The 16007-nt window shown below is 41.1% G+C and overlaps 1 protein-coding gene across 2 annotated transcripts in view; it reads left to right on the forward strand.

The window, feature by feature from the left end:
* The window catches only part of LOC136878900 (uncharacterized), a 288522-nt gene that overhangs the window by 123775 nt on the left and 148740 nt on the right, over window positions 1–16007 (forward strand). For both annotated transcript variants that reach the window (XM_067152493.2, XM_067152492.2), the window contains exon 2: window positions 7499–7566. In XM_067152493.2, coding sequence (XP_067008594.2) covers window positions 7500–7566 — 67 coding nt within the window. In that variant the 5' untranslated portion in view covers window position 7499. The remainder of the gene's footprint in view (window positions 1–7498; window positions 7567–16007) is intronic.

Genomic DNA, 16007 nt, shown 5'->3' on the forward strand with positions numbered 1-16007 from the left:
GACGTTAAAGCACTGGCGAAAAAATAAATAAAAATCAACTATCTAGACCAACCTCCCCACATCCACGATCTGGCACCCAGTTATTTTCATCTATTCGGACCAGATACTGGAAATACAGTATACTGTACTTTGAATTTTAATTTGAAGAAGCACCGTGGGTGGTAAGAAATTCAGTGGCGATACGGCAATTCAGCATGCCTGCAAGATATGGCTTCAGGACTGGACACAGATTTCTTCCATACCGGTGTTGATGCCTTGGTTTACCGCTGGAACAAGTGTTTGGACAAGAATGGCGACTATATTGAATAGTAATTCGTATCAGTGCTCTACTACTGTGTATCCTTGTATCTGCCTGTAAAATAAAGTTTCTCCGTGTGAGCTCTTGTTACCTTATTTCTGAAGCGCTTTTGTAGTATTTGCACAAAGCACAGTATAGCACGGTCAGTATTGTTCACAAAACTGATAAATATCTTAACTTTGCTTCTTGTCCGACCCCGCGGCCCCGTCTCTTTTACTTCCTCAAGTAATTCCTCAAGGCAGTATTATTGGACCTTTATGTTTTCTTATATAAATGATATGAGTAAAGAAGTGGAATCAGAGATAAGGCTTTTTGCGAATGATGTTATTCTGTATAGAGTAATAAGTTATAAGATTGTGATCAACTGCAAAATGACCTCGATAATGTTGTGAGATGGACAGCAGGCAATCGTATGATATATAATATAATTTCGTGTGGCTATTTTTAGCCGAATGCAGCCCTTGTAAGGCAGACTCTCCGATGAGGGTGGGCGGCATATGCCATGTATAGGTAACTGCGTGTTAATGTGGTGGAGGATAGTGTTATGTGTGGTGTGTGAGTTGCAGGCATGTTGGGGACAGCACAAACACCCAGCCCCCGGGTCACTGGAATTAACCAATGAAGGTTAAAATCCCCGACCCGGCCGGGAATCGAACTCGGGACCCTCTGAACCGAAGGCCAGTACGCTGACTATTCAGCCAACGAGTCGGACAATCGTATGATGATAAACGGGGTTTAAAGTCAGGTTGTGAGTTTCACAAATAGGAAAAGTCCTCTCAGTTTTAATTACGGCATTGATGGGGTGAACGTTCCTTATGAGGATCACTTTAAGAACCTAGGTGTTAATATAATGAAATATCTTCATTGGGGTAATCACATAAATGGGATTGTAAATACAGGGTACAGATCTCTGCACATGATTATGATTCATTCAAGAACTGGAAAAAATCCAAAGAAAAGCAGCTCGATTTGTTCTGGGTGATTTCCGACAAAAGAGTAGCGTTACAAAAATGTTGCAAAGATTGGGCTGGGAAGACTTGGGAGAAAGAAGACGAGCTGCTCGACTAAGTGGTATGTTCGGAGCTGTCAACGAAGAGATGGCGTGGAATGACATTAGTAGATGTATAAGTTTGAGTGGCGTCTTTAAAAGTAGGAAGGATCACAATATGAAGATAAAGTTGGAATTCAAAAGGACAATTTGGGACAAATATTCATTTACAGGAAGGGGAGTTACGAATTGGAATAACTTACCAAGGGAGATGTTCCATGCATATCCAATTTCTTTGAAATCATTTAAGAAAAGGTTAGGAAAACAACGGATACGAAATCCGCCACATGGGCGACTGTCCTAAATGCAGATCAGAAGCGATTAATTAATTGACTGATTGATTTCTCCTTGCAGTCATAGTGTATACAAACTGTAGGTGGATTTCTCGAAAATAATAAATAAATAAATAAATAAATAAATAAATAAATAAATAAATAAATAAATAAATAAATAAATAAATAAATAAGAGAAATTGTATTTATTTATTTATTTATTTATTTATTTATTTATTTATTTATTTATTTATTTATTTATTTATTTATTTATTTATTTACATAATACCGAGTACCTGATACGAGATAATACAAAAGAATGAACTGTAAACATTAGATTATCCAGGATATTATCCAATGAAGGGATTTATTTTGAAAAGATACCTACAAGTGACCTCCTCATTTCTTCAACAATTATTATAATACAGTCGAAGCTGGTTATAACGACTCCGGAGGGACCGCAGATTAACGGCGTTATAGGCGATAGTCGCAAAAAACCAGGTTTTTGTTTCTGTTAAAAATGTCATACCTGTAAGTTTTATTTTGCACACTTACATGAATAATTAACAAAATAAAGTCAAAACTTCAAAAGACCTAAGTGAAAGAACTACTCCATTTGCAATGCAGTATTGCTGGAGTGGAACTGAGAGGAATAATTTTCTTCTAATGTTTACATACTAGGTACACCAATAATATTGCAGCAAATTACACATCAATAATAATAATAATAATAATAATAATAGTAATAATAATCTGTGGCCTCAGCTACCGTGTGCAGACATTTCAATTTGACACCATCTGCCTGTCTTCTCGTCAATTTCGACGTTCTGTTTTACTCTAGGCCTACTAGATGGCAGACCTAGTAAAGCGGAACTCTCTTGGGCGTCTACGGCTGAGATATAATGATTTTTGTCTGGTAAACAGCAAATATGTCACCAAAGATCTTTTACATGTCGACATCGTATGACATGGAGTGTCGAATGGATTTTCTTCCGCTTTTCAAAAATCTGTCTACCTTTGCCGGGTTTGAGCCCGCTATCTCAGGATCCGGAGGCCGACACTCTACCACTGATCCACAGAGGCAAAAAAAGGTGAGGAAAGAAGTGGTAACAATGTAAATTGGTCAGTAATGTCGCGCACGGTCTTGGCTAATACATGAGATGTTCTCTCTTTCCTTCCAAAGATGCTGACGTTTGTTTCCCCATTTTGTAATCCCCATATTATTTGTGACTTTTCTTCAATATTAAACACTTTCCCTTTCTTTTGCGACATCTCCACAGCGATACGTACCTTGACTATATAACAGACAGACTGATTTGAAATCTACAATCTACTGAAAACAAGAATTTGAAAATAAGCTTTACATTGTTGACAGCAATCGCTAAACGCGTAACAAACAAAAATCAACATTGGACTTTATAACCGATGCATTTTTCCTCAAAAAAGTTATAAAACTATGCCCGTTTATACCATATGCCGCAGTAAGTGATGTACTAAGCGATTTTTTAAATAGTATTTAAATAGACTTTAGACGGAACCATTAGATTTTGTCGTTATAACCGATACGTCGTTAAAAGCGATGTCGCAATAAACGGTTTTGACTGTACTGTCATTTTCTTTGTTAATACAATGCTGACTGTATGGCAAAATGGCCGAAAGCCAAATTACTATTATTATAGTAACGAATAATGTGCGTTGCAAATTGAACGAAGTTTGTTGTTAAGAAAATTTAATGAGTTGTTCTCTCCCTCTGCATTATTCTACGCCTCTGTTATTTACTAACAAAATAATAGTTTAAAGCTTTAATAAAGTAAGATATTTCTTTTCAGGAGGAGACTTGACATTGAATAGGGCCATTTGCGTATCTTAATTGGAGAGAGCACTTGGCAGTTATCGGCTGTCCTCGACCACCTGCCTTTGCAGTCTGCAACCAAGGTATCTCAAGGTCGGACTGCGCTACGGGCGAGAGTGCACAGCTACCGCAATCTCAGCATCATATTTCGGTGACAACTCATGCTCACTTATATGTATGTTTTATGTAAAACCCGAACCACAGAGACGTGGATTTTAATTTTTTAAATGCCAAGTACCGTATATTAACCGGGATTTGAACTGTGGCCGCCTTGGCGAGAAACTGATGCCACTAAGCTATTACAGCTCTGGGCAATTCGAGATCTTGAACCGTTGTGAGCGGCCATCCCGACTATGGTGTATCCTCAAGTTGTTTCCACACTCCCAACAGGAGCTGTTAGAAAATAGCTTTGTTTAAAGTCCAGATTTGTTGTTGGAAATTCAAGTTGTAAACATTATCACAGCTAATCAAAGTGAGCAGACGCAACAGTTGCTAAAACACCCGCAATCTGTGCTCTCGGTTAAGGGATCATTTATTAATTACCGTATGCTTAAATGGGGGAGTACGTACCAGTAGATTTTCTGACATGTCATAGAACTTTTTTGTTCATGAGAAAGTTCTTATGATCTAGCTTCCCTTGATATCGATAGTAGATGAAGTAACGTTCTAATAATAATAATAATAATAATAATAATAATAATAATAATAATAATAATAATAATAATAATAATGGAAAGCTGGGCTTGACCAACAAAGAAAACTGCACGATCATGTCTCTGTACTTTGTGATGAACCAAATGAAAGATTCCCTGTGTGCGACCCGATCCACAAAATACCCAACTCGCCCCCCCCCCCTCCTTGTAAAGAGGAGATCAAGCAGATTGTAAACAGCTTAAAGAATAATAAGGCAGCTGGTGAAGATTCGATAGTGGCAGAACTACTGAAGCTGGCAAATGATGAAACTCTAGATGTACTAGTCAAGCTTTTTGAAGATATCTGGAGAACTGGGATGATACCAACTGAAAGGCTGTCAGCACTAATCCACCTTCTGCACAAGAAAGGTGATAAAAAAGAATGTCAACAACTACAAAGGCATCTCACTAGTAGGCCTATCTGTTCCCTATAAGACTTTCTCCAAAGCAGTTCAGAACAGAATAGAAGCTCACCTTAACCAACAGATTGGGGAATACCAGGCTGGCTTCAGAAAAAGCCGTTCGTGCCCAGAACAGATCTTTAACCTGAAGAGCATCATCAGGTACAAGAAGAGAGGAGGGCACAGCTACGTGGTTGTGTTTGTTGACTTTCAGAAAGCATATGAGTCCATTGACCGCGAGTCATTAATGAACATTTTGGAAGAGTTTGGAGTGGACGATACGTCAAGAATTTTTCTTTTATCAAACTCTAACCAACACAGTGTCGAAAGTAAAATTTATGGGTGAGATCTCAGAACCGTTTACAATCAGAACGGGTGTCCGACAGGGAGATGGACTATCCCCACTCCTCTTCAACTGTGTTTTGGAAAAAGTCATTCGAGAGTGGAGGAAGTTGTTAGACCAAGAAGAAGCAAAGGAAGATCAGTTCAGAATTGGTCCTAAGCACAAAGGGGTGTACGTTGACTGCCTGGCCTTTGCTGAACAACTTAGATTCAGCAGTCAACGAGATCAATAGGCTGTCAGAAGTTGCTGAAAAGGTAGGACTCCAGATTCCGAAGACAACATATATGACAAACATCTGTGATGGACCTGAATGGATGATCACTAATCTTGGAAAAATCGGTCGAGTCAAGAATTTCAGATATCTTAGTGAAGTCATCCATCAGAATGGATTAGAAGAAGAAGCAATCAATGACAGGATGAGGAAGTTAGACCAGGCATACCAAATGACAAAGAATATCTATAGTAAAAAGTCTATGAGTATAGGGGCCAAGTTCCGACACTATAACCCAGTTGTAAAACCTGACGGATTATATGCATCTGAAACTTTGACCTTAAGTAGTAAAGGTCAAGCTGACCGGCTGGAATAAAAGAGAGCGCAAGATACTAAGAAAAATCCTATATAACAGGTGGGTTGATGGACAGTAGCGAATGGGACCAAATGAGGATCTGCACAGCAAGACAGAACAGCGTCAATTAAGAAGAGACGGCTATTATTTTACGGTCATCTCTTGAGGATGACTGATGATCGACTAACAAAAAGAATATGGAATTGTATTCAATCTAAGGCAACAAGGTCGAGATGGTTCCAGGAATTCGGAAAAGATCTGAGGAAGAGTAGTATTTCAGACCAAGAAATTCATGACAGGAACGCATTCAGAAGATTCGTGAACAACTATCAAGGTTTCAAAATGGCATCAACTTCCAGAAGACGGAAAAAACCTTTGTCTGAAGAGCGTAAACAGGCACTTGTCGCTGGCCTCAGAAGATACTGGCAGGAAGTCAAAGCCGGAACCAGAACAAGACCTAGACACTAAAATGAAGTTGGTTGTTACCACTCAGTCCATAGAGGCTCAACTATGTATAAAATAATAATAATAATAATAATAATAATAATAATAATAATAATAATAATAATAACAACATATTGTAGGGGCAGCGTGTCTATCTCTCACTCGGAGGTATCACGTTGGGTTTCTGGCTCGTACAAGGATTTTAAGCTTAAGCTGAGGACTAGAAAGGGGTTCACTCCCTCTTGAGACCATTGACGAGTTGCCTGATATAAGAGACAGCGGACCCGATCCTAAAAGCCAAACAATAGACTACATCTCAGGATGTCGTCGCGCTGATTGCGTTTCAGCTCAAACTGTGAGAAACAGGTTGCACGAGGGACAACTTCACTCTCTGTGCACATGGCGAGGCCCAGCTATCAAACCTAGACTTCATAGGGCGCGGTACAGATGGGATCAACATTATGCTGAATTGTCTTTTCAGAAATGGCATAAAAGTCCTTTTCACCGATGAATGTCGCATTAGCCTTGTACCTGACGATCGTCGGCAACATGTTTTGGAGGCAATCTAGCTTCACGTCTCAGACACACTGTTCACCTCGCGCAGAAAGGCGATTCCCTGTTGTTTTGGGGTGGTATTATTTGGGCCCACCGTACGCCACTCTTGGTCATGTAGGGCAGTGTCTCAGCTCTACGATACACAGACGACAGCCTTCGCGTCGCCAACATTTCTTGAGTAGAATCTGTCTTAATGGCGACAATGCGTACAACCATCGTGCGGTTCTCGTTAATGACTTCCTTCGTGATCACGATATCGCTCGACTCGAGTGGACGCCATGTTCTCCAGACATAAACCCAGTCGAACATAAACCAAATCCCATGGCGCAACAGCCCCGAAGGACTATGGCTTATCAAGCGACCTCTGCTCAACCTGCAGGTTACAAGGTGTCGTGTGGTCGGCACAACGAATCCTCTTGATATCGAACATGCCTTGGATAAAATAAAGAAGGCTCTTTATGGACGTCACGACCGACCAAATACTCTGTGATATCTACGCCGAATTGCCATTGTTAACGAGTGTGACAATTTGGACCCACATTACCTCGATGAACCAGTGAGTATGCCAAGACGATTTCAGGCATGCGTTAGTGCAGGGAGACATGCTACCCTCTGTTGAAGGTTCTGGTGTGTGTTGTATTCAGTAGACTAACTGATATCGATTCTTTTTCGCAAATTAAACTAACTGATATTGAGAAAGCACTGGATTGTTGTAGAGGCTCTCATTTGTTGTTCTATTGGGCAATAAATAACGCTGATGTGGTACCTCTGTATGTCTCTCTTACGCTGTCTTTCTTTTTGTGTTTCTTTAAGAGTCAGGAACTCTTTGGTCCGGGGTAATGCAAAACATTTCTGATGTGTGTGTATATGCCTTACAGTGTGATCTTCAGTGCATTCTTGTTATATCAGGCTTCACACTCCAAATAAACATACTGCTATCCTTGCTATCTCAAGACAATTTCACCAAGCAAGAATATCAAGAAAAGAAACATTCACCAAGTAATACTAGCTGTTCTCTTTTTTTCAGGATGACGACTGTACGGCAGACGGTGACTACTGTACAGAGTCAGCAGGGCCAAATGGACAACAGTCTGGGTGAGTTAAAATTGATTAGTGATGGCGGGTGAATATAAACCACTTGACATCTGAGACACGTCTATTGACAGATTTTTAAAACTTTCATTCCTTACCCCGAAGGGGGGTAAGGCGGGCCACTTAGAGAATGGCGCCCGCTCTCTGGCCAGGAGATGAGTGGTGGTGATTTGAGGCGATGGGGAGGGTGAGAAGGGAGCGGCTGTGGCCCATGAATTGGCTGTCCAAGCCTTTGCTTGAAGGTGAGAATGGGAAACTACAGAAAACTATTCTCAGGACATCCGACAGTAGGGTTCAACCCACCGCCTCCCGAACGCAGAGCTCGGCTCCAAAGCCCCACTGCTCGGTCTGGGATAATATTGTCAGCAGCAGATAGTGATAGTGGTGGGGTTTCTTGTTTTAAGGAGCAAAATACAAGATTAGCATCCATTCTTAATGAGGGGTACTGACAGGGTTCAGTATGGCTTTAACTATTAGACAGCAAACCTTCTGAATTTGCGGAACTTTAGCAGCTTGCTTACCAATGTTAATAATAATATTATTTACTTTACGTCCCACTAACTACTTTTACGGTTTTCGGAGACGCAGAGGGACCGGAATTTAGTCCCGCAGGAGTTCTTTTACGTGCCAGTAAATCTACCGACACGATGCTGACGTATTTGAGCACCTTCAAATACCACCGTACTGACCCAGGATCGAACCTGCCAATTTGGGGTCAGAAGGCCAGCTTACCAATTTTAACGTTCCCACTGCGGTGTAGTGATCATTTACTAACACTTCAGAAATCGATTTCATCGGCCAGACACTTCACTTCAAAGCTACTGGGGCAGCGTCCTTCAAAGACCACATGGCTCCATTTATTCTTTTTTCAAAATCTCATATATATTTGATCGATGGAAAGCATTTAGGCATAGGTTATTATTACTTTCTGTATTCATTATGCTTATATGGATATACGGCTAGTATTCTCCCTGGCCTTATTTCCCAATTTGTTGGGATGGGCATTTGATTAATTTGGCCCAGTTTTAATGCCAGATTCCCCTCTTGACGCCAATCCTATTTGCAGGGGGTGTATTTAGTTTTGCGTGCTCTTGTGGTAGTTGATAATGCGATGTGCTGTGTGTACATGAAGAAAAGTGCCTGTATATACGAATGGTTGCTTAGAATTTCCTCTAGATCCCTTATTTCATATTTTCTAGGTAATTCTAATTTTCAGTGAGATGCCGGAGTTACACATCGCCCACTCAGAATGTCTCCACCTTGTTGTCCTCGACAACATCTCATTGCGTCACTCCGGTTACAGCACAGACCCAACCTTCCCGTTCTTTCACTCCTTACAGCATGGTGAAGTAAAACTATTCCCAGCTCCTTGACTGAATGATCAGCATACTGTCCTTCGGTTCAGAGAGCCCCGGCAGGGCCGTAACGAATGTGATTCGGGCCCAACTGCCAAAATAAACATTCGAGCCCCCTCAAATAAAATGCAAAACCTACGAATAACTAATACAAATTCTATTACATCAGGTAGATAATATGCAATATATTGTCAAATTATATAAACAAACGGATTATTAACTACTGTAAGATAAAAATGATGTTTAATTGGTTTTATTTGGCTGCTTCCGTGGTTTAACGTCTAAGCTGCTGAACCATTCACCACTAAGTCGTTCGTACTTAAAATTGGTTTCATTTTACAGTAACTACGAAACTATACTCTGTAACCGATAACGGTCTCAGTTATAATTATTTATTCGATTACAACACAGCAAAATATGCAGACAAATTTAATTCGAAAACTGTTCTTCAAGTAAAGTTTGAAAAATATCAAACCGATAAGCTTTTGCTCAAAGAAAGCTCGTTCGAAACTGAGTTGAGTATACCTGACTATACTTACCTCCTATTGGCATTATACAATGTTGTCGAATAAGTTCAGCAAAATTTGTGCATAATACGATCGCTGGTGCACTACACATCACGAAAGTATCATTTTCTAACGGAAATATGGTATACTGGCATAGATTTTGCTGTAATTATTTTTAAATAATTTGGTGTAGGTCTTTTGTGAGGAGCATACCACGGTGTTGCGAGAGATGGCAAGAACAACCTGTGCTGTTCCACTCAACACTATTATAATAATTGCAGCTAGATGCAACAAAATTGCAAACTCCTCTACGTACACATTGTATAACAAACTATTTAGACTGAGTCTACAAAACTGGCCTGACCATATTCTTGCAGAGGGGCATTAGGCTAGGCATCTATTATTTTTATTTTTCTGCGATTAGTCCACGGGGTCCCTAAAGGCCCGGGCCCGCATGCATTGTAAGCCCTGCAGATCCTGACGTTACGTCCCTGAGCCCCGGGTTCGATTCCAAGCCCGGTCGAGGATTTTAATTCTGTATGGTCAGTTTCTCTGGTTAGGGGATTGGGTATTCGTGTTAGTCTGAATACACTTCCCTTCGTATCCTACACACAACACAACAAAACACAACGCAACACACTACTAACCACCACAGAAACACGGAATAATGAGTTCATCCCTCTAGATAGGGTTGGCGTCAGGAAGGGCATCCTGCAGTAAATCTGGGGTAAATCCATTTGAAGTGCCGACCCCAATAAATTTGGAATAAGGGTAGGAAAAAAGAAGTCCGGTGAAGTAAATGAAGAGACCAAGAACAATTAGATTAGCAATTCAATGAGAGATTTCACCTCGAACCGGTGGCCCTCAGTATTAAAGTGTTATTGTGTGCGAGCGTGTGTGTGTGTGTGTGTGTGTGTGTGTGTGTGTAATAGACAAAACGTGGAGATTTCAAGTCACCCTGATGTGTAGTGGAATGTTGTAACTGAAATCGTAAGAAGTCAGACTAGTCGACGGTTGAGTATAATACATTTTTATGATTGTCGTAGAGTAGCGATGAGGTTCGACAAAGTTTTCTTCAGTGCTAATGACTTCCAGATGCCTCTCTTGAAGTCGTAGAAATTCAAACTAGAACAATAAAATCAGGCAAATATTCTAATTATAATATTCTAATAGACCTCTCTTAGCCAACTCTTCTTTTCTTCCGATTCCGATAGTCTAGGGATGCGAGGCACTGGAAGTCTTTCTCACATTCCTGCCTCTCATGGTCCTTTTCTCCGTTAGTTGACATCCTCCAACTGGTTCGAAAACTTGACGTTTATTATTATTATTATTATTATTATTATTATTATTATTATTATTATTATTATTATTATTATTATTATTCGCTAGGGCCATCAAGGACCCCTTTAAGTCTTGTTGTATTTGACACTGAACTTGGCCTTCTTTAGAGCCCAAATTTCCCTCATTCTTTGTGAGTGGGCCTGCTTACGCTCCTCTGTCTCTTCAGTTGCTCGTCTCGGTTTAGCCCGTTCGTCAATATTTTCTTGCGGAAGAGATCTCTGTTAAGGGCGTCTTCAGCTGAGATATGTAGCATTTGCAGGTCTTCTTTGGTATTTCTAAACCAGGGAATTGTGGTTTTCGGGTTTGAATCAAAAAAGTGAAAGATTTCTTTAGTTAACTTTCTTCCGTCCATTCTTTTCAGATGATCGAAAAATCGTGCCCGTCTTTTTCTGATTGTGTCTGTAATTTTCTCTATTTTGCTGTAGACTTCCTTGTTGGATCTCTTTTGATAGATTCCATTTCTGTACTTTGATCCCAAGATTCCTCTCACAATTTTGCGTTCTCTTTTCTCCAGTTCTTCAAGGAGTCCTTTGTTGGCATTTAGAAACAGGGTTTCGGCTGCATATAGAACTACTGGCTTCAGAACTGTTTCATAGTGACGTATCTTGGTGTTTTGGGAAAGGCATTTTTTTGTTGTAAATTGTGCGGGATGTTTGGTAGGCTATTTCCAGTTTGCGTACTCGCTCCTAAAGTGCTTCTTTGTCCAGTCCATTTTTCATGATGATCTCACCCAGGTATTTGAATTTGTCTACTCGGGTGATGTCCCCGTATTTTGTATGGAGTTTTGGTGGAGCCTCTTTGATGTTAGTCATTACTTCTGTTTTCTCAAACGATATCTGCAAACCAGTTTGTTCGGCAATTTCCTTTAAAATTTCAACTTGAGCTCTAGCGGTTTCTATGTCGTTTGAGAGAACAGCAATATCATCGGCAAATGCTAAGCAGTCTGTTGCGATCCCCTTGGATTTGGTTCCTATTCTCAATGGACTGTAGTTGGTTTCCTGTAATCTCACCCGCCAGGTTCTGATGATCTTTTCAAGAACACAGTTGAAGAGTATCGGGGATAGCCCATCACCTTGTCGGACTCCTGTTTTGATGCCACAGGAATGCGAGAGACATCCGTGGAACTTCACCTTGGATTTTGTATCGGTCAGGGTGGCTCTAATTAATGCCAGCAGTTTCAAATCAACTCCAAATTCATTTAAGATGTTTAGCAGGACTTCCCGGTCAGTGGAGTCGTACGCTTTCTTAAAGTCCACAAAGACAGACACATACTGCTTGGACCTTAGTGTACAATATCTGATGATCGTTTTGAGATTTTGGATCTGTTCAGCTGTTGAGCGACCTTTTCTGAACCCTCCTTGGTATTCACCTATTTGATGTTCGACTTGTGCTTCCAAACGCTCCAGGATGGCAAGTGATAGAATTTTGTAAGTCACGGGTAGCAAAGATATTCCTCTGTAGTTGTTGATGTTCTTCATGCTGCCTTTTTTGTGTAATGGATGGATCAAAGCTATCTTCCAATCTTCGGGTAGGGTCTCCTTGTTCCAAATTTCTTCTATTTGCTTTTGCAAGATATCAAGTGATTCCTCTGGGGCATATTTCCATAGTTCTGTTACTACTGAGTCTTCCCCCGGCGCTTTGTTATTTTTGAGACGGGCAATGTGGCGCTTGATTTCATCTCTGTCGGGTGGTCTGGAATCTGGGTACCTGAGTAAGGGTTCCTTGGTCTCAATGGCGCTTTGCGGTTTAGAGCAATTAAGTAAATTCTTGAAGTAATCTGCCAGAATGCTGGAATTTTTGTTCATTTGACGTCGCCAGTGTGCCGTCCTTTCGCTCAAAGCATAGATATGGTGGTTTATAGCCAGTGAGTTTGCGTTTGAAGGCTCTGTAGTACTCTCTGCTTTCATTCTTCCTAAAGTTTTGTTCTATCTTTTCAATGAGAGATTTTTCGTATTTACGCTTCTCAGTTCTGAACACCCTAGCTGCTTGGGCACGTTGGGTTTTGTAGGTTTCCCAATCATTTTCTGATTTCGTAGAGTCGTACTCTTTCCACGCATTGAGTCTTTCTTGGAGGACTGATTCGCAGGTACCATTCCACCAGGCATGCTTTTTGCTTCTCTTGATTTCTGCAACGTCTTTGGCGGCCTCAACAAGGAGACTTTTGGCGTTGTTAAAGTCACAGTCATTTGGTCTAGCCTTCTCCTGGAACTCCTCGACCCTTTGCCGAAGTTGATTATTGTCGAAGCGTGTGATCTGTTTAGTTATCTTCCTTGTGTTTGCAGGAATTGGTTTGAATTTGATAAGAGACATATAATGATCTGAGGCCACATTGATGCCTTTCTTTACCTTGACATTCATAATCTCAGGGCTGTTTCTCCTGGAGATTGCAACATGATTAATTTGGAACTCTCCGAGAGTTTGGACGGGAGAACGCCAAGTCATTTGCTTTCTGGGTAAATGGCGAAAGTGGGTCGACATGACCTGCAGGTTGTGATTTTCGCAAATGGACACCAGTCTTTTGCCGTTGGGATTGGTTCTTTTGTGAGCAGGGTAATTTCCTATAACTTTCTTGTACTTCTGTTCACGACCTAGTTGGGCATTGAAGTCACCCAAAAGCAGCTTGACATAGTGTTTGGGGATTTTGTTTAATTTTTCATCCAGTAGGTCCCAGAAATTATCAACTTCGTCTGGATCAGACTTGTTCTTATCGTTTGTAGGAGCATGTGCGTTAACTAGGGCGTAGGTTTTGTTCGCGCATTTAATTGTGAGTATAGACAATCTGTCATTCACAGGTTCGAAATTTGCAACCGATTTAAGGATCTTGGTTCTAACAGCAAACACGGTTCCAAGCATCACAGCTCCATTGAGGATTCCTCTTTGCGCTTTGCTCTTGAAAAATCGGTAGCCTTCGGATTCAAAAATCTCTTCATCAGGGTACCTTGTTTCCTGTAGGGCCATTATGGATATCTGATTTTCGTGAAGAGCTTTGGTGAGGGTTTTCAGCTTGCCAGTTTATGTAAGTGAATTTATGTTGATAGTTGCTAGAAAGGTTTTAGATTTTGGCCTGAGTTTTTGACTCTTCGGGGTACACCGAGACGCTCCGACTCGTCTCTTGCATGATGTCGAGTCTCCCCCAGAATCCGAACGAGACTCGTGCGCCGTGGCGTTCACGACGAGGGATTTATCCGAAGATTTACCCCCTGGGGTATGTTTCTTGAAATGTTGTGCCATCATGCTTTTTGACTTGACTTTGCTTTGGACGGGTACCCATCCTTTTACAACTAGGGTTGTTAGCCCTAGAGGTTGCCTCAAGATGTTTTCTGGCTTCTGGCCATTTACCAGTCTTCGCCGTAACCCTGGCAAGGGACCAGTTTTTTTTTCACGGTGGTATTTTATTTCCCCAATTCCAATGGGACGCGCCCGATGGAGGTAACCGGTAAATCCCCACACGGGAATATTATTATTATTATTATTATTATTATTATTATTATTATTATTATTATTATTATTATTATTATTATTATTATTATTATTATTATTATTATTATTATTATTATTATTATTTCACCGTTTATACTATATGATATAAATGCATTCAAATTCGCATGTTAATTAAATTAAATATTGTCCAAAATAAAAGCAGTGCTTGCTCGCTGACGAGTGGTCTATGTTGTCAACTTTGGTGACAGTATCGTGGTATTTATTGACACTGGCTGAATCACCGAATCGTGGTACCCAGTAATTATGGCTAGGAAATTGAAAATATTCCCGCCAATCTCAGTGGCGCAGTCGGTTGGTCGTTCTCCATTTGCTCTCAGGAAAGCGGGTTCGTTCCTGGCTGAGGTCAGTGCCAGCCGAGGGCCTGTATATACGTCAACTTCGTGTCATTATCTACCGGCACGTTAAAGAACTGCTGCGAGGCAAAATTGTGACACTTTGGCGTCGCTAAGGATCTGTGGCAAGGAATTATTGGTTCATACACGATTTTCGGGGATGCCGAGGTGCTGGAAATTGTCTCGTGGAGTTCTCGCTTATTTGAGCACCTTCTACTACCACCCGAAAAAGCCGGGATCGAACCCACCAATTTCGGTTCAGAAGGCCAGCGCTCTATCGTCTGAGCCACTCAGCCCAGTCTCTGTCTATTATTACTATTATAAAGTGTTTCCGAGGTCCACTGTAAGTATCAATAGAACAGAAACTGCGGATTACCCAGTTTTTCATACCTACTGTCTTTTCTATCTCTCCTACTCTTTGACACCCTTATTCTACTTATTTTTTACTGTCCTTCAGGGTTCAGATGAGCGAAGATCTTTCAGTTAAATTTATGAGTCGAAATTTTCTCTGTCATTTGGCGAGTTGTCCATTTATCATCTACTAGGAGACTAATCACACATAATAAGCGTATTAGTGTCATAGCCGTATGTCACATGGAGCAATGCTTTGGCCTGACACGACTCCTACTAATGACCCGGCAACCTTCCGTCCCGCCGTATATGGTAAATGTCAGGTGCTGGCGCAGTGTTAGTAAACTGTTCTAAGTAGGACACTGGTTGGCTAGAACCAGCGGATGGACCTCTCCGATAAAATATTGTAATAATGATAGTGAAACTGATTGTGAGAACGAAAAGTTGAATGGTGGTTAAGGTGGTTAAGGTGTAGCAAACTAACTGGATTGTCTGCTGCTCTTAAAAATAATCACAGGGAAAGATAAAGAGAGCCCTTTCTTAAGTTAAAAAGAAGTTGGATACATCTACTACTAATGTCTTCATTCCTCACCTGAAGGGGGAGGCGGGCCTCCGACTCGGTGACGCCGTCTCTCAGGCCAGGAGATTTGTATCGATGAAGAAGGATGTGCGGAAAAGGTGAGAGGGTTGGCGGCCGTGGCCTATACTAGGAATTCTGCAGGCATTCGCATTAGTGCAGGAGAATGAAAACCATTCTAAGGACAGCCGACGCTTGGGACAAGCCCATCTGTCTCCCGAACACACAGGCCCTCCTCCTCTGCTCGGTTGGCCGGTCGGAGTGCATAGCTGTCGAAACACGGACCAGACGTGGTCACTTGTGAGTCGAGACCCACTCTACATCCGCAGACGTACAAATCTGGCCTAAAATAAATCAAATAGAGTTCATTCCAGCACAACAAACCTCATACCAATAACAATATACCTGTGATTACCGTGCCTCAAAAATAAACAGCATAATCTTCAGAAGATAATTGCCCAACACATTTCATACGACCGTA

This window comes from Anabrus simplex, chromosome 8, assembly GCF_040414725.1.
Source record: "Anabrus simplex isolate iqAnaSimp1 chromosome 8, ASM4041472v1, whole genome shotgun sequence".
In the NCBI taxonomy this organism is placed as follows: Eukaryota; Metazoa; Arthropoda; class Insecta; order Orthoptera; family Tettigoniidae; genus Anabrus; species Anabrus simplex.